The 23684-nt window shown below is 38.2% G+C and overlaps 1 protein-coding gene across 5 annotated transcripts in view; it reads right to left on the bottom strand.

Moving 5' to 3' along the window:
* The window catches only part of IFT88 (intraflagellar transport 88), a 158127-nt gene that overhangs the window by 64511 nt on the left and 69932 nt on the right, over positions 1-23684 (bottom strand). For all 5 annotated transcript variants that reach the window (XM_045978360.1, XM_045978362.1, XM_045978361.1 and 2 more), the window contains 5 exons: positions 22921-23020; positions 18136-18222; positions 5312-5498; positions 3447-3555; positions 51-201 (listed from right to left, as the gene is read on the bottom strand). In XM_045978360.1, the coding sequence (XP_045834316.1) occupies positions 51-201; positions 3447-3555; positions 5312-5498; positions 18136-18222; positions 22921-23020 (634 nt within the window). The remainder of the gene's footprint in view (positions 1-50; positions 202-3446; positions 3556-5311; positions 5499-18135; positions 18223-22920; positions 23021-23684) is intronic.

Below are 23684 nucleotides of genomic sequence, written 5' to 3'. Positions count from 1 at the left end.
AACAATTTGTAAAAAGCTAAGAAGTAGAAGGAAAGTAAGATTATACCTACCTCATAGTAATATTGAAATGCTTGGGATTTATCCCCTTCACTATCGTATAATTCTCCTAGTTTAGACAAAGCTCTAGAATCGGTTGGAACAACACTGATCAGCTGCATTAACCATTCAATAGCTTGATTGGGATCTTCCATTAATTCATACCTTGGAAATTTTTAGTTAAGGATAACACAATTTTTCAAAATTCATTGATCAGTAAGGAAACCGAAAAACAACATTACAATAAACATATTTCTTAGCCTATAGTAATGTGCTATTTCGTACTGGTTACTCTGAATTTCTTCAAGGATGGGGATGAAAAATGGAGCACTGTACACTCATGTTCATGTATACCTTTTTGTTTTTCCTTTTGCTTCATTACTATCGACTAAAACCAACTCCTAAATCTCTAGCAGAATTACCAGCTTACTCTTTTTTTTTTTTTTTTATTTACAGCATAACAGTGTTCATTGTTTTGGCATCACACCCAGTGCTCCATGCAGTACGTGCCCTCCCTATAACAGCTTACTCTTTTATCCAATAACAGCACTATCCAAAATTTGTCCTTAATAAAAATGCCTGCAAGTTGTGTTCAAATTATTCTACCTCTCTTAGTATGTCCAACATATCAAGGGAAGAGTTTCCCCTAATTAGTTTATAAACCCCAAATAGGAATTTCTTTTTTTTGAGTTTTTGTGCCTAGTAAATCCTCTGCATACACTGAAATAATTTATTCCCACCAATACTTATTGACTATTTATTTTTATATTAACTAACTATCTTAGTGAAATGAAAATATTCCAACACAAAATTTTACTTAAAAAGAAGAATCTTGAAATAAGTCAATCGGAGAAAGACAACTATCATATGATCTCCCTGCTATGAGGACATGGAGAAGCAACATGGGGGGGTAGGGGGATAGGAGAAGAATAAATGAAACAAGATGGGATTGGGAGGGAGACAAACCATAAATGACTCTTAATCTCACAAAACAAACTGGGGGTTGCTGGGGGGAGGTGGGATTGGGAGAGGGGGAGCGGGCTATGGACATTGGGGAGGGGAGGCGAACCATAAGAGACTATGGACTCTGAAAAACAACCAGAGGGTTTTGAAGGGTCAGGGGTGGGAGGTTGGGGGAACAGGTGGTGGGTAATGGGGAGGGCACGTTTTGCATGGAGCACTGGGTGTTGTGCAAAAAGAATGAATACTGTTACGCTGAAAAAATAAATAAAATGGAAAAAAAAAAAAAGTAAAAAAAAAAAATAAAAAAAGATTTTATTTATTTAAGAGGGAAAGAGAGAGAGAGAGCATGAGCAGGGGAAGAGGCAGAGGGAAAGAAGCAGACTTCCCATTGAGCTGGGAACCTAACATGGTGCTCAATCCCAGGACCCTGAGATCATCACCTAAGCCAAAGGCAGACACTTAACCAACTCAGCTACCCAGGTGCTCCAAACATCTTGTTTTTAATGATGACAAATGTAATATCATAAGAGAAACATAAAACCAAGAAAATGTATTCAAACAGCCTTAAACATAGCAATTCCTTAACTGAAGCCAAACTGATTCTTAACAGTGTAAGTATAAGATCATGATAGTGGCAGTTTCAGAGAGATCATATGGACAAAACAAAAAAGCTAAAAGGAATAAACATGAAACTAACTGCTCTAAAAATAATTTTTTCATTAAAAAATGTTTTATGTACTCTAACAAAAGTAGAGCAGATAGTATTTAAAATTATTAATGGTACACCTTATAACATACTTTTTTCTAATATATTTCTATAAAATTTATATCAAAATAATGCTATCTTAAACACCTACATAAGATTTTAAACTTGGGGTACCTGGGTAGCTCAGTCAGGCAACCATCTCTTGATTTCGGCTCAGGTCACGATCTCAGGGTCACAGGATCAAGCCCCATGTCGAGCTCCCCACGCAACAGGGAGTATGCTTCTCTCTCTCTTCCTCTGCCCAACCCCCTCTCTGAAGATAAATAGAATCTTTTTTTTAAAAAGAGAGGTTTTAACCTTTCCTGGAACACCCAGATTGCATGGTCAATTAAGTAATCGACCCTTGGTTTTGGCTCAGGTCATGATCTCTGGGTGGTGACACTGAGTCTTATGATGCATTCTGTGCTGAGTGTGGAGTCTGCTTGAGTTTCTCTCTCCCTCTCCCCATGCTCTTCCCCCCATTCATGCATGTACTCTCTCTCTCAAATAAATAAAATCTTTAAAAAAAGACTTTAACCCTTTCCAAATATTGTTGTGAAGGCTTATTATTTTTAAAATAGAGAAATTGAAATGTTTTTCAAATACTGTCAAAGGCATTAAAAATATTAACATATTTCTGCTTTTTCAACCAAAGGCAAGGGGAAAAAAAACCCCAAACGAAAGAAGGCCAGGAATTGTAGGAGAAACTGACATGGGAGGAATGTTTTCTATTTACATTCCCCGGAGTTCTAAACATAATACTGGCACATACAGCACACAGTCAATAAGTGACTATTGAATGAAGGGAATGAATGACTGAATTCATATAAACTACTGGCTACTTTTGTAGAGTAAAATCCTTTGAAGAGTTATACTCATTAAACGTATACATCAGCTAAAATAATTAAGACAACCAAATTCAACTGAAATTCAATAAATAGTACTAATAAGTAACAAACAATATTTTCCTTTTAAATAGTAAGTTACTTCTTCAAAAATACCCTATAAGACTCAAAGTTAATGCATTCTAAAGTATCTCATCTACAGTCAATGAATAGCTTATATGTATTAATAAACATGTTATACTCAATGATTTCAATTATTTCCAAAAATTAAGAAATAGTAGTTTTAACCTTTAAGTAATTCCTTTTACAATGCAAGTGATCTTTTAAAATAGGATCACCCAAAAAACAGACTCATAACTATAGAAAACAAACAGATTTCAATTATTATTTCCAAAAATTAAGAAATAGTAGTTTTAACCTTTAAGTAATTCCTTTTACAATGCAAGTGATCTTTTAAAATAGGATCACCCAAAAAACAGACTCATAACTATAGAAAACAAACAGATGGCTACCAGAGGGCAGGTGGGTGGGGGGAGTGGATGAAATAGGTGATGGGAATTAAAGAGGGCACTTATCATGATGAGCATTGAGTAATGTACAGAATCACTAACTCACTATGCCATACCTCTGGAACTAATTTAATACTTGTGTTATTAACACCAGTGTTAACTAAATTGGAAACAAAAAAAAAAAAAAACAACAAAACAGGACCACTCAAATATTTTTATCACATATTAATCTGATAGGTTTTAAAATATTATCCTTATCAATTATTTAATTGGCTAAGGTTATTTAATGATTGGTACTAAGTCACCAAATGAATTAACAACTGTCCTCAAGTTTTTCATATAAGATACACATTTGCTATCTGGTAAAGAACTTGGGCACTGTTTCTCAGGATTGCGTGAAGTTTCAGGAAACAATCCAAAGCTTCATCAAGCCGATTTAGCTTCTTATAGGTAAGGCCTTAGAAAGAAAAGAGAAAAAAGCTATAAGCATTATTGGTAGTCATTTTCTCAAAAGTCACAAAATAAATCCATATATATGTAATATTCATCCAGAAGAGAAAATAAAGATGAATAGATTTTTCTTAAAAAAAAAAAAAAAAAACAAGGTGAAGAAGGGGATTTCCATTAACATTTGGCAGACACCAAAACATGTTATAATGCTTTAATGATTGTTAAGTGTTTGAGGGGGACCAGGAATAGAGACATCAGCAGAATACAGAGTTTAGAAACTGACTCAGTTACAGAATTTAAAATCTGTGGGGATTAAGGGACTAGTAACAAAAGGTGCCAGGACAACTGACTACACATGAAACAAAAAAAATGTAGGTTCCTATTTTGAATACATTCAAAACTTATTTTAAAACTAAAAAGAAAAACAAAGATGTAGAAATATGAAAAGAAAATATAGGAAAATGATTTTATCATCTTGGGGAAAAGCAACAAACAAACGAAGCCACACATTTTCAAAAAGCAAAATTTGACTAGACAAATTATTTGACAAAAGAAATACAAAGTTAAAAAGTGAAGCAAAAACTTACAAAGAGAATAAGTAAATATATACCTAGGCAAGAAATCTCCTGCATTAAGGCTTTTACTATTCACTTTCCTTGGCCAGTAATGCTCTTTTCCCACTTACCCACATGGTCACACCCTCCCTTCCTTAATAATATGACTTTAAACTCTCCTTGACTCTGTCTAAAATGGCCAGTTCCTCCCTGCCTCCTCTCCAACCCAGCCAGGTCTTCTTTTTTCCTCTGGCAGGAGATTAAAGACTCTTCTGGGGGAGGAAGGATCCAATTGGCCAACAGGCAGCTCCCCAACTACACAGATCAGACAGATGGCCCTGTAGCAGGGTGCCAGTAAATCAATTTCGCTTGTGGCCTCGGAGATCCTACTCAGCTTTTAGCTGCAAACTCCTAAATGCAAGAAGACAGGCCAAGATCATCAGACAGCTGAGGAGAGTTCGTGACATGAAATATAGTGGATAAAACAAACAAGCAAACCAAAAAAAGTAAAACATACCTATGCAGGGAGAAGAACACTTCAAAAGAAACTTCATTAATATCCCAAGAGATAAGACACAGTATTGCATCAATGTGTTTGCCACACTACAAACTCATGAACAGGAAGAAATGATACCCATGTCAGGTGACCTCTGACAAGCAGGGAAGGGAATAAGACGGTGGTATGCCTCTAGGTCTTATAACATTTTGTTTAAAAACCATACGTGATGTGAATACGACAAAATGTTAAAATGCATTAAGTACAGTTGGTAGGGACATGGTTATTTATTTTTCTGTAAAATTTCTTTATGTTTGAAATTGATCATAATTAAAAAGGGAGAAAATGTTTTTTTTCCCACCTATCAGTTTGGCAAAAGTTAAATATCCAGTATTAACATGAATGTGGGAAATCAGTCTCATACACTATGGTGGTACATAAATTGGAAAAGTCTTTTTAGAGGGCAAGAGACAACATCTATCCAAATTTTACATGTGTATTATTTTGGAATTATTAGTTCCATTAAAAATAATCTACAATCCAAGAATATCCTTTTCAATTTTTTGTTACAAGGAAGTCAACTTTTCCATCTAATGAACTGGAGTTCTTTAAGCCAACTTAAGAAAAGAGAGAAAAAAAAAAAAAAAAGAAAAGAGAGAAAAAAAATTATAAAGGAGAAAACCAAAGAAAGCAATGTGGCCTGTTTTACTTACCAATATTGTAAAGTGCTTCAGTACAAGAAGAATCATTTCTTAGAGCCTCTTTATAGAATTCAGCTGCCTTCTCATAATCACCATTTGCAAAAACTGTATTCCCTTTATTAGTGAGAGCTGAGGGATTATATCTATCAGAGTTCACAGCTAAATCTGCATAGCTGCTGGCTTGTGCAAATTCATTTTCCTAAATAAAGTACAAAACATACACAAAATATTTGGAGTTTATCAAATATCTTTTCTCTCTGTTCTCGATTACAGACATGATAAACAGATTTTCTGAGATTATAAATATAATAAACAAATATTTTACATATCTTGGTCTTGACAGGCTTATTCTACAAAAGATTTTTAATCAGCAAGCTCCTTCAACTACCCAAGTTTCTTAGGACTGATTTCTTCAGAGACCCATGGTTTGAATAACAACACTAATTACATGTAAGTGGCTCCAGTCTGAATGCCCAAATTTCACATCGCAACTGCAATATTATGTTTCCCAAACCTAAAGCACTGAAAGAGCTAAAAAGGCATCATTCTCCTTTCTGCTCCTCAAATTGATTGTGTCACCTACTAGGATTTGCATTTCTAGCAAAAAATTGTCTTCTGTCTCCTCTGCCAAGTGTTCCATCAGGACCTTGCCTTCATTCACTTAAGCTGCAGGGACCTTTCAATTCTTAAATAGCACAGCATTTGTGCTGTGTCCACTTGCTTAAGGTAAGAACCAGATTTCCTAGAATCCTAGTAGCCCCTTCCCCCATGGTTCTTTTCTAGAGTCGGCTGTAGGAAACTTGTAGGACACGTGGAATGCAGCCATGAAGCAGTAGCTTTTACTCTCTGAAGGTCTTTTTCCGGTCATCGGTGGCAGGATTGTTGCCGAAATGCCTATGGGTTTCAGCCTGTCCTCATTCCTCATTAGACTCCACATCTGGCTCTTCTTCCCAACTGTGCTGTCCCTGCTGACCACAGTGACCCAGATCTCTGATGGGGCTTGGCTCTGGACCCAAAGAGGAGGCAATAGTGCAGAGGCAATTGCTTTCCATAGGGCTTTCCATGAAGGCCCCCTTTTGGTGGCTGCCGGACATGCTTGGCCACTAACTCACTGATGGGTGATCCCTGTTCAGATCCTCTGACTCTCCTTCCGCACCTTCACCGCCATAGCTCCTCCATCACTGTGTAAGTTCTGGTTCCCAGATCCCTTCTCCCTAAACACTCACAGTGACTGCTTCCCTGAGTGAGCTTTTAAAAAACTGAGATACAATTCACATTTCTAAAAATGTACACTTCTGTGGCATTTAATACATTCGCAAAAAGTTATACCACCATCATCAATATCTATTTTCAGAATATTTTTACACCCCCCCCCCCAAAGATGTCCTGCACCGATCAGCAGTCATTCCCCATTCCCCCTCCCATGCTGGCCCCTGGCAGACACTTACCTGCTTTCCATCTCCATGGATTTGCCTATTCTGGACATTTCGTAATAAATACAATCATATAATAGGTGGCTTTTTATGTCTGGCTTCCTTCACTTAGCAAAATGTTTCCAAGGTTCATCCATGTTATATTATGCATCAATGCTTCATCCCTGTATATAGCTCAATAACATCTCGTTGTATGGATAGGCCACATTTTGTCTATGCATTCATAGACACCTTGAGTTGTGCCCACCCACTTTTGTTTGCTATGAATAATGTTATGAACATCATGTATTTGATATAAAAATTGGTACCTAAAAGTGGGGTGCTGCTGTCATAAAAACTAAAACATATAACCTTGTCTTTTGGACTAGGCAGTAGGCAAAATTTAGAGAAGCATTAGAACCACATTAGTGGATGCTGGAGAGGCAGTAAGTATTGCTATCAGAGGCTGGGTAAACAGCAAGTCATATTTTGCAATCATAAAACAATTGGGAAAACTGGCATCTACATTGACTTGGAAGTTAGAAAGTGTACTTAGTAAGTGTGTGCACGTGGCCAAGGAGGTTTCCAGGCAGGAGGTTTAAAGTGCCAATTAACTTACATTTTTTTTTAAATGTCTAGGAATTTATTCCACAGAAGAAATCATGGTAGCATTCCAAGATTTATATATTAAATATTTTTTTTGATGTTTTAATTTATTTTTTTCAGCGTAACAGTATTCATTGTTTTTGTACAACACCCAGTGCTCCATGAAATACGTGCCCTCCCTATTACCCACCACCTGGTTCCCCCAACCTCAAACCCCCGACCCTTCAAAACCCTCAGGTTGTTTTTCAGAGTCCATAGTCTCTTATGGTTCGCCTCCCCTTCCAATCTTTTCTTTTTTTATAAACATATAATGTATTTTTATCCCCAGGGGTACAGGTCTGTGAATCGCCAGGTTTACACACTTCACAGCACTCACGATAGCACATACCCTCCCCAATGTCCATAACCCCCTCCCCCTCTCCCAACCCCACCTGCCCCCAGGAACCCCCAGTTTGTTTTGTGAGATTAAGAGTCATTTATGGTTTGTCTCCCTCCCAATCCCATCTTGTTTCATTTATTCTTCTCCTATCCCCCTAGCCCCCATGTTGCATCTCCATGTCCTCATATCAGGGAGATCATATGATAGTTGTCTTTCTCCGATTGACTTATTTCACTAAGCATGATACCCTCTAGTTCCATCCACATTGTCGCAAATGGCAAGATTTCATTTCTTTTGATGGCTGCATAGTATTCCATTGTGTATATATACCACATCTTCTTTTTCCATTCATCTGTTGATGGACATCTAGGTTCTTTCCATAGTTTGGCTATTGTAGACATTGCTGCTATAAACATTCAGATACACGTGCCCCTTCGGATCACTGCGTTTATATCTTTAGGGTAAATACCCAGTAGTACAATTGCTGGGTCATAGGGTAGTTCTATTTTCAACATTTTGAGGAACCTCCATGCTGTTTTCCAGAGTGGTTGCACCAGCTTGCATTCCTACCAACAGTGGAGGACGGTTCCCCTTTCTCTGCATCCTCGCAAGCATCTGTCATTTCCTAACTTGTTAATTTTAGCCATTCTGACTGGTGTGAGGTGATACCTCATTGTGGTTTGGATTTGTATTTCCCTGATGCCGAGTGACGTGGAGCACTTTTTCATGTGTCTGCTGGCCATCTGGATGTCTACTTTGCAGAAATGTCTGTTCACGTCCCCTGCCCATTTCTTGATTGGATTGTTTGTTCTTTGGGTGTTGACTTTGCTAAGTTCCTTATAGATTTTGGACACTAGCCCTTTATCTGATATGTCGTTTGTGAATATCTTCTCCCATTCTGTCAGTTGTCTTTTGGTTTTGTTAACTGTTTCCTTTGCTGTGCAAAAGCTTTTGATCTTGGTGAAATCCCAATAGTTCATTTTTGCCCTTGCTTCCCTTGCCTTTGCCGATGTTCCTAGGAAGATGTTCCTGCGGCTGAGGTCGAAGAGGTTGCTGCCTGTGTTCTCCTCAAGGATTTTGATGGATTCCTTTCTCACATTGAGGTCCTTCATCCATTTTGAGTCTATTTTCGTGTGTGGTGTAAGGAAGTGGTCCAATTTCATTTTTCTGCATGTGGCTGTCTAATTTTCCCAGCACCATTTATTGAAGAGGCTGTCTTTTTTCCATTGGACATTCTTTCCTGCTTTGTCGAAGATTCGTTGACCATAGAGTTGAGGGTCGATTTCTGGGCTCTCTATTCTGTTCCACTGATCTATGTGTCTGTTTTTGTGCCAGTACCATGCTGTCTTGATGATGACAGCTTTGTAATAGAGCTTGAAGTCCGGAATTGTGATGCCACCCACTTTGGCTTTCATTTTCAATATTCCTTTGGCTATTCGAGGTCTTTTCTGGTTCCATATAAATTTTAGGATTATTTGCTCCATTTCTTTGAAAAAAATGGATGGTATTTTGATAGGGATCGCATTAAATGTGTAGATTGCTTTAGGTAGCATAGACATTTTCACAATATTTATTCTTCCAATCCAGGAGCATGGAACATTTTTCTATTTCTTTGTGTCTTCCTCAATTTCTTTCATGAATACTTTATAGTTTTCTGAGTATAGGTTCTTAGCCTCTTTGGTTAGGTTTATTCCTAGGTATCTTATAGTTTTGGGTGCAATTGTAAATGGGATTGACTCCTTAATTTCTCTTTCTTCTGTCTTGTTGTTGGTGTACAGAAATGCAACTGATTTCTGTGCATTGATTTTATATCCTGACACTTTACTGAATTCCTGTACAAGTTCTAGCAGTTTTGGAGTGGAGTCTTTTGGGTTTTCCACATATAGTATCATATCATCTGCGAAGAATGATAGTTTGACTTCTTCTTTGCCGATTTGGATGCCTTTAATTTCTTTTTGTTGTCTGATTGCTGAGGCTAGGACTTCTAGTACTATGTTGAATAGCAGTGGTGATAATGGACATCCCTGCCATGTTCCTGACCTTAGCGGAAAAGCTTTCAGTTTTTCTCCATTGAGAATGATATTTGTGGTGGGTTTTTCATAGATGGCTTTGATAATATTGAGGTATGTGCCCTCTATCCCTACTCTCTGAAGAGCTTTGATCAGGAAGGGATGCTGTACTTTGTCAAATGCTTTTTCAGCATCTATGGAGAGTATCATATGGTTCTTGTTCTTTCTCTTATTAATGTGTTCTATCACATTGATTGATTTGCGGATGTTGACTCAACCTTGCAGCCCTGGAATAAATCCCACTTGATCGTGGTGAATAATCCTTTTAGTGTACTGTTGAATCCTATTGGCTAGTATTTTGGTGAGAATTTTTGCATCTGTGTTCATCAAGGATATTGGTCTGTAGTTCTCCTTTTTAGTGGGATCCTTGTCTGGTTTTGGGATCAAGGTGATGCTGGCCTCATAAAATGAGTTTGGAAGTTTTCCTTCCATTTCTATTTTTTGGAACAGTTTCAGGAGAATAGGAATTAGTTCTTCTTTAAATGTTTGGTAGAATTCCCCTGGGAAGCCGTCTGGCCCTGGGCTTTGGTTTGTTTGGAGATTTTGGATGACTGTTTCAATCTCCTTACTGGTTATGGGCCTGTTCAGGTTTTCTATTTCTTCCTGGTTCAGTTGTGGTAGTTTATATGTCTCTAGGAATGCCTCCATTTCTTCCAGATTGTCAAATTTGTTGCCGTGGAGTTGCTCATAGTATGTTCTTATAATTGTCTGTATTTCTTTGATGTTAGTTGTGATCTCTCCTCTTTCATTCATGATTTTATTTATTTGGGTCCTTTCTCTTTTCTTTTTGATGAGTCTGGCCAGGGGTTTATCAATCTTATTGATTCTTTCAAAGAACCAGCTCCTAGTTTCATTGAATTTTTCTATTGTTTTTTTGGTTTCTATTTCATTGATTTCTGCTCTGATCTTTATGATTTCTCTTCTCCTGCTGGATTTAGGGTTTCTTTCTTGTTCTTTCTCCAGCTCCTTTAGGTGTAGGGTTAGGTTGTGTACTTGAGACCTTTCTTGTTTCTTGAGAAAGGCTTGTACCGCTATATATTTTCCTCTCAGGACTGCCTTTGCTGTGTCCCACAGATTTTGAACTGTTGTGTTTTCATTATCATTTGTTTCCATGAATTTTTTCAATTCTTCTTTAATTTCCTGGTTGACCCATTCATTCTTTAGAAGGATGCTGTTTAGTCTCCATGTATTTGGGTTCTTTCCAGCTTTCCTCTTGTGATTGAGTTCTAGCTTCAGAGCATTGTGGTCTGAAAATATGCAGGGAATGATCCTAATCTTTTGATACCAGTTGAGACCTGATTTGTGACCCAGGATGTGATCTATTCTGGAGAAGGTTCCATGTGCACTAGAGAAGAATGTGTATTCTGTTGCTTTGGGATGAAATGTTCTGAATAGATCTGTGATGTCCATCTGGTCCAGTGTGTCATTTAAGGCCTTTATTTCCTTGTTGATCTTTTGCTTGGATGATCTGTCCATTTCAGTGAGGGGGGAGTTAAAGTCCCCTACTATTATTGTATTATTATTGATGTGTTTCTTTGATTTTGTTATTAATTGGTTTATATAGTTGGCTGCTCCCACGTTAGGGGTATAGATATTTAAAATTGTTAGATCTTCTTGTTGGACAGAAGCTTTGGGTATGATATAGTGTCCTTCTTCATCTCTTATTATACTCTTTGGCTTAAAATCTAATTGATCTGATATAAGGATTGCCACCCCAGCTTTTTTCTGATGCCCATTAGCATGGTAAATTGTTTTCCACCCCCTCACTTTCAATCTGGAGGTGTCTTTGCGTCTAAAATGAGTTTCTTGTAGGCAACATACTGATGGGTTTTGTTTTTTTATCCATTCTGATACCCTGTGTCTTTTGATTGGGGCATTTAGTCCATTAACATTCAGGGTAACTACTGACAGATATGAATTTAGTGCCATTATTAGCCTGTAAGGTGACTGTTACTGTGTATTGTCTCTGTACCTTTCTGATCTACTACTTTTAGGCTCTCTCTTTGCTTAGAGGACCCCTTTCAATATTTCCTGTAGAGCTGGTTTGGTGTTTGCAAATTCTTTCAGTTTTTGTTTGTCCTGGAAGCTTTTGATCTCTCCTTCTATTTTCAATGATAGCCTAGCTGGATAGAGTATTCTTGGCTGCATGTTTTTCTCGTTTAGTGCTCTGAATATATCATGCCAGCTCTTTCTGGCCTGCCAGGTCTCTGTGGATAAGTCTGCTGCCAATCTTATATTTTTACCATTGTATGTTACAGACTTCTTTTCCCTGGCTGCTTTCAGGATTTTCTCTTTGTCACTAAGACTTGTAAATTTTACTATTAGGTGACGGGGTGTGGACCTATTCTTGCTGACTTTGAGGGGGGTTCTCTGCATCTCCTGGATTTTGATGCTTGTTCCCTTTGCCATATTAGGGAAATTCTCTCCAATGATTCTCTCCAATAGACCTTCTGTTCCCCTCTCTGTTTCTTCTTCTTCTGGAATCCCAATTATTCTAATGTTGTTTCGTCTTATGGTGTCACTTATCTCTCGAATTCTCCCCTCGTGGTCCAGTAGCTGTTTGTCCCTCTTTTGCTCGGCTTCTTTATTCTCTGTCATTTGGTCTTCTATATCACTAATTCTCTCTTCTGCCTCATTGATCCTAGCAGTGAGAGCCTCCATTTTTTATTGCACCTCATTAATACCTTTTTAAATTTCAACTTGGTTAGATTTTAGTTCTTTAATTTCTCCAGAAAGGGCTTTTATATCTCCAGAGAGGGTTTCTCTAATATCTTCCATGCCTTTTTCAAGCCCGGCTAGAACATTCAGAATCGTCATTCTGAACTCTTGATCTGACATATTACCAATGTCTGTGTTGATTAGGTCCCTAGCCTTCGGTACTGCCTCTTGTTCTTTTGTTTGTGGTGATTTTTTCCCCCTTGTCATTTTGTCCAGATAAGACAAGGCGGAAAAAATCACCGGATTTTTTTCATATCAGAGGATATGAAGGATCAAATAAAATACTAAAAGGGTGGCAAAGACCCCAGAAAAATGCGCTGTAACCAAATCAGAAGAGACCCCAAATTGTGGGGGGGAGAAAGGGGATAAAAAGAGGTTCAGGAAAAAAAAAAGAAAAAAATTTAAAAAATAAAACAAATAAAGAAAAAATATAAAAAAGAAAGAAAAAATATATATATTTAGATAAACTAGTCAAAAACGTTAAAAAAGAAAAAGGTAAAAGTTTTAAAAAATTTAGCAGAAGAAGAAAAAAGAAAGAAAAAAAAATTGAAAAAAGAAAAAAAAAATTGAATTAACCGCAAGACTAAAGAATCATGGGGAGAAAGCCATGAGTTCCGTGCTTTGCTTTCTCCTCCTCTGGAATTCACTGCTGTCTTAGGAATTGAACCTGCTTTCCTTGATAGATGAACTTCGTTCTGGCTGGATATTTTGTTGATCTTCTGGGGGAGGGGCCTGTTGTAGTGACTCTCAAATGTCTTTGCCTGAGGCGGGATTGCACCGCCCTTACCTGCGGCCGGACTAAGTAATCTGCTTGGGTTCGCTTTAGGGAGCTTCTGTTCCCTGAACGCTTTCCGTAGAGTTCCGGAGGACAGGAATGAAAATGGCGGCCTCCCAGTCTCCGGCTCGGAGGAGCCGAAAGCCTGGGGCCCCACTCCTCAGTGCATCCCCAGAGGACAGTACCCAATCACTCCCGTATCCCCAGCCTCTAGCCGGGCTCCGAGCTCACCCAGCCCGCGACCAGTTCAAGGTAATCCCGAGCTGAGAGCTCAGTCCTCAGCTCTGTCTCTGTAGCCGGCTTCTCTGTTCTAATACCTGCGAGCTGTGGGACACTCCGACACCCCCGATCCTTCTGTGACCCTGCGGGACCTGGGGCCACGCTGACCCCACATGGGCTTCACCCTGGTTTAGCCTCTGGAGCAATGTCCCTCAGTGGAACAGACTTTTAAAAGTCCTGATTTTGTGCTCTGTTGCTCCGCCGCTTGCCGGGAGCCGGCCCCTCCCCCACGGTCTATCTTCCCGTCGTTTTAGATTCACTTCTCCGCCAGTCCTTTCAGAAAGTGGTTGATTTTCTGTTTCTAGAATTGCTGTTCTTCTTCTCTTCGATCTCCTGTTGGATTTGTAGGTGTTTGCAATGTTTAGATAAGCTATCGAGCTGATCTCCTGCTACCTGATGTAGTCTCAGCCTGCTACTTCGACATCTTGACTCCTCCTCCCCAATTAATTTACTTTAACTGGGCATGATAAAGTACACAGAGAGAAAGGAGCTTAAGAGAGAACTGTTCAGATTTTCCAACTTGAATTTAGAAGAAATATAGAAAAACCAGGACCTGTTGGGCTGGACAATAAAATTATTTCATATCTCTAGTTTCTCTTAGCAGCAAGAGTCTCAGAGTAAGAACTGGTTGCAGGGTAGAGATCACATCAAGGGTGTGGCTGTAATACCCTTTGGAACCCTCTCAGAAAGATTTAAGGTAGTGAGTAGCAAAGCTGACCCTCTCTCTCAGGTAGAAAAAAGCTTCCAAGTATCTTTGGGACTCTATTCCACAAAAGCCTTGTACACCTATGTGGAAAGGGAAGGGGTCTGCCTTGAAAAGAACTGTGGATGTGGCACCCCCAATAAGATTTATAGAAAACCTGCCAAGTTTTTAAGGGAACTGTACCAGCTGAAGTGTTGCCAGCTTGGATTAAAGGGACACAGTCCAAAATGAAAGAAGACCTGTGGGTCCCCAATTTTTCTGGGAAGCAAGCAAGCTAAGAAAGTTAATCAGCTGCAAGTATAGGTTATTATTATTATTATTATTTTTTTTTTGGTAAAAGGAAGGTGTCCTCTGAAAGCAGAGCCAAGAGCAACAGAGCCCAAAGGATTGGGGGTATCACTCCCAAGGATCAAAGATGGACCCTGATGAATATTCCCTTTTCCTACTTTAGGGGCACTGGCCCCATGTACTTAGTTAGATTTATGACCAATTTAGAACCAGTGTCTGCTAGGTACCTCCATCTTACCCCTTTTGAACAAGAGTATTTGTTACAGTTACCCTGTTCTTTTTGCACCACAGGATGTTAAGTCTTTGGAAGAGATGGCATATTTTTTTGTTCCCAGACCTTTGGATCAAGAGGCCCTGTGTCTGAGAAAGCCCCATCTCTATTTAGACCTGATGCTGTGAGTGGTGAGACTATGAGTGTCCTTGGAGGGGTAATCACTTGCATATGGAAAGGATGCACTGAATGCAGGCACGTGATAGATTGTTAAAATAAAGGTCCCAAAGAGTCACACCTCCCAGTATTCAGGCCCTTAGATGGTTCTCTCCCATGTTTGCTTTGCCCAAAAAGAATAACAACAAACTCAATGCACACAGGAGCCTGATAAGTACCCGAGTGCCCTGGGGTCTCATCCTACAGACCCTATCCCATGTAAGAAGTCTGGGCTCCCCTGCCAGAGAAGGAGGAGGAGGAATGAGTTGCTGGTCAGCAGCTCAGATGCTGATGTGAGGGAGGCACTGGAACCATGCAGCCTCAGTCAAGCCTCAGAATATGGCAGGAGGATGAGTGACCCCAGGCCAGACCAGCAGAAGGACCATCCAAGTGAACCCACATTTTCAGGTAGAATATGAGCTAATACACAGTTATTTTAAGCCACTATGTTTTGGGGCAGCTTATTACAGAACAATAGAAACTGATACAACTACACACTGGATACCAACAATACATATCCAATCATGTATCATGTATATAACTATGTACCAGACTCACAATTTTGCCCCAAAACAACTATTTTCCTCAGAACGATGTGCAACAAATTACTGATCAGATACTGTGATGACTCTCCTTGGTTGACTAAATTTAACTATTTTTCTTCTTTTTTAAAAAATCTTCTTAGTCTCTGCCCAAACATTCATCCAACTTTGGTCACTAATTTAACCATTCTGTCACTCTATGATAATAATGTCCATTTGGTCACTAATTTAACCATTTTCACAAAAATTACAAAGGATTTTCTAAATTCAAATGTAATGGCTGTAATGGAGACTGCGTTTCAGCCCCCCATACTTGCCTTCAGAAGTGCTGGGAATGTTGCTGGCCATCAGCCTCAGCTGTCAGCCCTCTCTGTGAATCACTCTAGCCCAAAGAGAAAGAGGCACCTTGCTCAAAGTCACACCCCCTTCCTGGTGAGCAGGCTGTAATCCAATGACTGGTTGATGCAGAGGTACAAAGGCCCACCCCAGCCATCCCAATTCAGAGGGTCCAGCAGGGTTGGCTAAGACTTGTAGTGACTATGTCACGGCCCAACTTCCTTCTCCACTCACTGCTGCTTCCAATCCTTCTCTCTTTCCAATCCTTCTCTCTGAGGTGCTGATCCAAAGAGATCTGCCCAGTAAACTTTATGAAAGCTCATATCCAATTCATGAGTTTGCTGTCTCACCAGCGAAAGTGGCCTTTTCATTCTTGTCTACTACCTCTCTGATTTCAATGTTATATACTTCCTCTTGGTGCCTGCCTTTACTTCAGACATCATACTGTAGTTCTTTTCTGGTCTTCTTGATCTGAGTCTTATTTTTGTGTCTTTAATGTATGTGAATCCCAAAGTTAGTTCTCAGTTCTGCACTACACTCTCACACCTGGAAATACTTTCTATTGTCTTAGTTCAGGCTGCTATAGCAAAATATTACAGATTGGCTTAAAGAGCAACATTTATTTCTCATAATTCTGGAGGCTGGGAGATCCAAGATCAAGGCGCCAGCAAATGTGGATTTGGTCAAAGTCACTTCCTGGTTTGCAGGTGGCTTCCTTGCTGTGTCCTCACATGGCAGAGAGAGGGCTCTGGTTCCTCCTTTTCTGGTAATGGTCCTAATCCCATCAGGGGACTCTCATAACTTCATCCGTCTCATGAGTTCATCTAACCCTAATTATCTTTCAAAGTCCTTATCTCCAAATACAGTCACATTGGGGGACTGGGCTTCAACCAACTGAGCCGCCCAGGTGTCTCTCCACTGAATTTCTGAAGCACTCATCACCTATATTAATTTATTGTTCCCTACTTTCAACCAAATTTCCTTCTTCCCTCCTAGGCTACCTGCATGCTTCTTTTTTTTTTTTTAAGATTTTATTTGTTTATTTGACAGACAGAGATTATAAGTAGGCAGAGAGGCAGGCGGTGGTGGGGAGGGAGAGGGAAACAGACTCCTCACTGAGCAGAGCCTGATGTGGGGCTCGATCCCAGGACCCTGGGATCATGACCCGAGCCGAAGGCAGAGGCTTTAACCCACTGAGCCACCCAGGTGCCCCCTGCATGCTTCCTTTGTTCCAAATTAAGAAAGTGCCCTTTTAGTGAGCTTCTAGGCTTTTGGTATCCCCAAGATTGGGATCCAGCAGATGCTCAAAGTGCGTTTTTTTTTTTTTTTTTTTAAAGATTTTATTTATTTATTTGACAGAGAGAGAGATCACAAGCAGGCAGAGAGGCAGGCAGAGAGAGAGGAGGAAGCAGGCTCCCCGCGGAGCACAGAGCCCGATGCGGGGCTCAATCCCAGGACCCTGAGATCATGACCTGAGCCAAAGGCAGCGGCTTAATCCACTGAGCCACCCAGGCGCCCCTCAAAGTGCGCTTCTTATGGATAACACTATATCTTACATAAATCATTTAACCTGAAACATCATTTTCTTTACTTTTTTTTTTTTTTAAGATTTTATTTATTTATTTGACAGACAGATCACAAGTAGGCAGAGAGGCAGGCAGAGAGAGAGAGAGGAGGAAGCAGGCTCCCCGCTGAGCAGAGAGTCAGACGCGGGGCTCGATCCCAGGACCCTGGGATCATGACCTGAGCCGAAGGCAGAGGTTTAACCCACTGAGCCACCAGGTGCCCCCAATTTCTTTACTTCTAACATGGTGTTGAAATAGGGAGTGCCTGGGTGGCTTAGTCAGTTAGGTGTCAGACTCTTGATTTTGGCTCGGCCATGATTTCAGTGTCATGACATCAGTCCCTGTGTTGGATTTCAAACTGGGTGGGGAGCCTGCTCAAGATTCTCTCTCTCCTTCTCTCCCTGCCCCTCCCACTTACCTTTCTATCTCCAAAAAAAAAAAAAAAAAAAAAATCTCTAGCTCATCTCCCAGATCTACATTCTATAATTCTCTGAGTGATACTTAGCACCATAATTTTTCTCCTTCCCTTCTATTTCTGAGATGGTCCTCTTGCTTATGTCCATAGACTTGGCCCCTGGCCCAGAATTTGTCATGACCAGATCCTCCAGACACCCAAACCTACTAACATTCTCCACTAATCTTCTTTGGAGCCTCTCTAGGCATGCTCTTCAGGCAGAAATTCAGCAACATAAAAATACCACATTACCAACTCTTAGTATAAAAAAAACAAAACTTACCAAATAATAAAGAAATGAGAGGTTGGTTGCAGCTGCACTTTTCACTCTACTGTCCTTTTTTTCAAACATTTTTAAGGTCTCTACAGCCTAGAAATGAAATATCTGGAAGTTACTACCATTGTAATATGACACTATTTAGTCTTAAGGTTGGGGTAAAGATCAATGTATCTAGAGTATAAGGCCAGGTTAGAACAGAAAGGGAGTGGATTAATATGTTTAAGAAAACAGATTACAAGATGAGAATTTCATTTGAGAATTAAAATTTATAAAAAAGGACTAAAAAACCCCTAAAAATAAAATAACTGAAATTAAGAACATAATAGATGGGCTTAATAGCAGATTAGATACAGCCGGAGAGAGTAGTAATTATTGGGCCTTCTGAGCCTTATGACACAGTTTAGTTTTTATCTTGCATAATGGGGCACAAATGAGGTTTTACCTAAGAGACACAATCAAATATGCTCTTTACAAAATAATTCTAGGATTTTTGCTTCTGGCTATCAAAGATCAGCCTATAGAAGACTATTCTATAGAGAACAATTAGAGAAGCTATATTAAAATATTATAAATATCTTTTGAAGGCATCAGAGAATTACTGAGGCAACCAGAATCTGAATGTCAAGATCCTAGAAAATGTTCAGACTAAATAAGCAAACCAAAACAAGATGCTAAGAATAGGTCTCAGGAAAAAACATAAGACATATAGGAACCCAGAGAAAAGGTCTAATAGCAATGTAACTGGAGTTCCAAAAAGGGAAGAAAGACTATTGGTTGATAATTTTCCAAAACTGATGACAGAAACTAATTCTGGAAATATTACAAAAAGTGATCTTAAGTAGATCTAAATATAATTATATTCTCAAGCCATGAGAATGAAAGTGCATTTTTAACCATTTGGCCAGTCTGAGACAATCCTAACCAAACAGGATATTTGGAATGGTCAAACACTTAGCATTCAACCTAGGAATGCCTGAGAAATAACGGGGAAAAAAAAAGTAGAGGAAGGCAATGAGTTTTCTTTCTTTCCTTCAAAATACATTTACTGAATAGAAAATGCTTGGCTTCTTGGCACCTTCTGCTCTTAGGGAGAGTTGAGTCCAACCAAAAATCCTACTTTAGCTTTTATGACGGTCAAGAACTGCCAAAATTGAAAATTTTGACAAATCTGTGTCATGCAAGTGTTCAAACTCATATGAAGTACCGTTAAGTGTACTGACTCAATTTTGTTAAGGATAAAAGATTTTAAAATATTAGATTCTACATATATTGGTTACAATATAGGTACTTATTCTTTTCAAGGTTTTTTGATTATTTTAAGGAAAACCACTGGAAGTTTCTAGGCTAGTAGTTTACAATTCTTCAAAGTAAACCCTGGAAGAAAAAAGACCCCAACATCATATGCTCACTTCTGAGATTCTCACTTACTTTCGTGGAAGGATCTTTGACAGAATTGCCAAGAAGTTCCTAAGATGCACCTCCGAAATTACTGCTGTTTACACTGTACATCCTGTAGAAGTTATCTCATTGACTCTTTACACAACCTCCATGGCTATTAATGTAAAAGTTACTGCTATTTTGAATCTCTAGGTTTTATAAGCTGTATTTCACTTTGAGTAAGAATTGACATGTTTTAATCTTTACCTTTAGAGTGTGTCACAATAAATATAATGTGTTGATTTAAAATAGAAGGCATATGAATAGGTTTAACTCAGATATCTATTAAATTCTCTGAAGTAAAATGTAGAGGAAAAAAACTGTTTTCTGATATTTATGATATCAATAAAGCAGATTATCAAAAGCAAACCAACAACAATTAAAAAAAAACAGTATGCTATATAGTTGTTTAAATCATTCCTTTTAGAAATAACTATTCATATTACAGTCAAGAAAATGTCTTAGATTTTTAAATTTTCATCTTTGTTACCTTGTGGCTCATTAGTAACAAGACATTAAGACTACACATAACAAATTATTCTCCTCTCAAAAGGTTCCTATGAATTCAAACAATATATAAAAAGCAACGTAATATTAAATCACTACTTAAAAGAAATAACAGAAGTATTTTGAACTTTACAACATTTGTTTAAAGACTTATTTATTTATTTGAGAGAGAGAGGGAGCGTGCAAGCACATGAATGTATGAGTGGGGAGAGGGGCAGAGGGAGGAGAGAGAAAAAAATCCTCAAGCAGACTCCACGCTGAGTGCTGAGACCGAGATCATGACCTAAGCCAAAACCAAAAATTGGCTACTCAAGTGAGTGAGACACCCAAGTGCCCCACACTTTACAACATTCATTAAAAAATATGAGAGAATAAAAAGATATTTCGTATTTTAAATTTCTAAACTATAAATCACTATAAAAAAGCTATAAAATTATTCTAATAAAGGGAACATTCCAGGATATTTAGCTTTGAAATGGGTTATTTTCATAACTGTTCTTTACATGTCAATAAATGCATAGCCAATATGTCTGTTTTTAAAAAGAAAATATTATACATCAATTCATTTACAAGTGAAACTGATAAAAGTACACCTAGTGAAATTAAATTTAGTTCTGAATAGCAAAACAAATAATGAAAATAAACACTGATAGTTTGCGTTATGTTCCCCCCCTCAAAATGATTAGGAAAATAGATACATCTCCATTTTGAGTTTCTTTTCTGAATGATGCCACCTACCTACTGGTTTCTGTATTCCACTGCATCTGTCCATACATTATCACTGGCCTTCAGGCCAAACTACTTCATTTCATCTACCTTCGGCTTTTTAGTGGATTCCTTCTCTATTACAAACATGACTACAAAACAGCACTATCATCACAAAGAACCATACTCTGAGATTTCAGCATCTTTACCTAACTATATAATTATAACCTCATATAAGAAGGCATACATTTTTCTCTTTTATTTTGAATTGTAAATAAAGTAGACCTCATCAAATGATCATTATGAGTTATGTCAACTCAATCCATTTTAAGCTAACAGGGTTCCTTTCAACCAAGGTTGTATTATACCCACCTCATCGTACTTACAATATACAAATAAAAGAAACACAAAGTCAAAGCAGCAATGTTGAAAAGAAAGCAGAGATTACATTTTTAAAACATACGTAAACTAATTAAAATCTTGAAAATGCAAATGGAGCATAAGGTATTTCAAAGGAGGATAGCTACGTAAGCGGCAAACAATATGATTTGCGTTAAGTGAATTCTAAAATGAAATTTTAAATGAAATTTAACATGAAGAAATTAGAGTTTATCCTTTAATGGACAATTTTAAAACAACAGTAATACATTGTTAAATCTTTCAAAAAGACCACTTAAAATGAAGTATCAAGAGAAAACTGGCAAATATGGTTTTCTCTACTTTGTCACCTGTAACAGTACTTTTCACACACATAAAAAATTATTTTTTTGGTGCACAGATGACTTTGGCAAGATAATAAAGACCAATTTGTGTGACTTCACTTTCACTGGAAAAGCATTACAACACTAATAGAGAGTTATTGCTGCATTTAAAAAAAATTATTTTATTTATTTGACGGAGAGAGAGCACAAGTAGGCAGAGTGGCAGACAGAGGGAGGGAGAGAGAAGCAGGCTCTCACCTGAGCAGGGAGCCAGATGTGGCGCTTGATCCCAGGACCCTGGGATCATGACCTGAGCTGAAGGTAGCCACTTAACCGACAGAGGCACCCAGGCACCCCAATCATCACTGGCATTTCTAATGACCGTGAGTGTGATGATCGAATGATACAAGAAACATAAAGGTACTTTGAAAGTCTTTTTGGTGCTTTACAAATGCCAAAAAAAGGTTAAGTATACTAAATGCATATATACAATGGAACCAGTCCATGGGACTGCATTATATTAATCATATAATGATTGCTTGAATCCTGGGGTTTATCTCCCCCCTTCTCTAGAAAGAAGTTAGTCATTCTGTTGTCTCCTACTAGACAAAAGGAAGGCCTTAGGTAGGAAGAAAAGCTGAAACACAGGCTTGGGACAGGATGCAGTAAAGATACTGTGGCTTCCTCTGGCCCTACCTCTCTGGGTCTAAACTTGGGAGGAGCTGAGTTTTCTAGTTATAGACACATTTGACACTAATCATTGGTTTTATGAACCAGGATATCAGGTTTCATTTTGTTCATTCTCTTCAGTTATCGTGACCCCCATCCTTCCTTTTTAAAGCTGTGTACTCTTCTAGGCCTTGTCACAACCAGGTCTCATTTGAGAGAGACCACTGAAGGTAGAGTACCCATTCCATCTTGACCTAAGGTAGCAAGGTAGCAGTGGTACCAGCAAGAGTTCCTGGGGCATTATGAAACTGTTTTTAGCAATGGGACCCTTTTATGTCCAATGCAATGTTAATAAGTAAACCAAATATACAAAATAGGTAACAAGAAAGCTACTCTGGTGAGCAAAGCAAATGGAAGTATCAGGTTACTAGTTGGGCTCCTGGCATTCCCTGATTCTAAAAAACCTTAAAGCTTTAGGAAACGGTTTGAAAACCGTTTTTCTAGTGGGGGAAGTTGATCTCTGGACTAGAATATGGTTTAATAATTTAGGACCTATGCTTTACATGAACAATATTTACACGGGGACAAACAAGACAAACACATCAAAATTAAAGTGATATTATATTTTTGGAAATGATGTTAAGACAAGTAAAAATATCACTCAACTTCAGAATAATCATAGATAACAATACTCTAGAAACAGCTCCACAAGATTATTGCTTTCACCAGTTAACATATAAAACTTCATCTACAACTTTTAAAAACTTACTTGATTAAAGTCCTTTTGTCTCAAGTACGTAATTGCTTTATTTATTTCCAGATCATTTGCTAACTCTACATACTGAGAAGCTTTCACAACTTCAACACACCTATAATGGAAAGCATAAAAAAAGTTATTTTGTTTTGGCATATTTATGTTGTTGGTGGGTTCCTTATGACTTTTCAAAATAATGTCTAAGTGTCCCTTGTGCTATCTAAGGCTAAGCACCCGATTTGTTGCGATGCAGGAGTAAGTTGCTGAATTGTTTAGTTTGTACACTAATCTTATCTAAATTTCCTTATTGTTACTTCTAATTATTTATGGTATTTTAAATAAAATTGGGTTGATATGTATATTCTCATTTTTCAATTAACTACTAAAACAATTTCAATCTGTAACAGGTTAAAAGTATTTCTATATATTTTTTATTTTAAATGTTCTGATGGTGAAAAAAATTCTATAGAACTTGTAGAATATGTTTTAAGTTTTGTCCAACTTGAACAGACTATCATAGATTTGTTCCCCAAAGCACACAGAACATTTGTTTTTAACTACATATCAGACACTGCAGATTCCTTTATAAGCATTATCACATTTAATCCTCACAACAACCCTGAAAGATAGGCATGATCTCTGTTTAGAGATACAAATATGGAAGATCTAAGATCACACATCTAGAAAACTGTCAAGTAAGAATTTGAGCCCAATTTTTATTGATACCAAAGCCACCACACCAAGCCTATTCTTCAAATTGAAGTCAACTGGAATCAGTT

Source organism: Meles meles, chromosome 14 (genome assembly GCF_922984935.1).
Source record: "Meles meles chromosome 14, mMelMel3.1 paternal haplotype, whole genome shotgun sequence".
Lineage (NCBI taxonomy): Eukaryota > Metazoa > Chordata > Mammalia > Carnivora > Mustelidae > Meles > Meles meles.
This window is presented reverse-complemented; position numbering and strand designations above follow the sequence as displayed.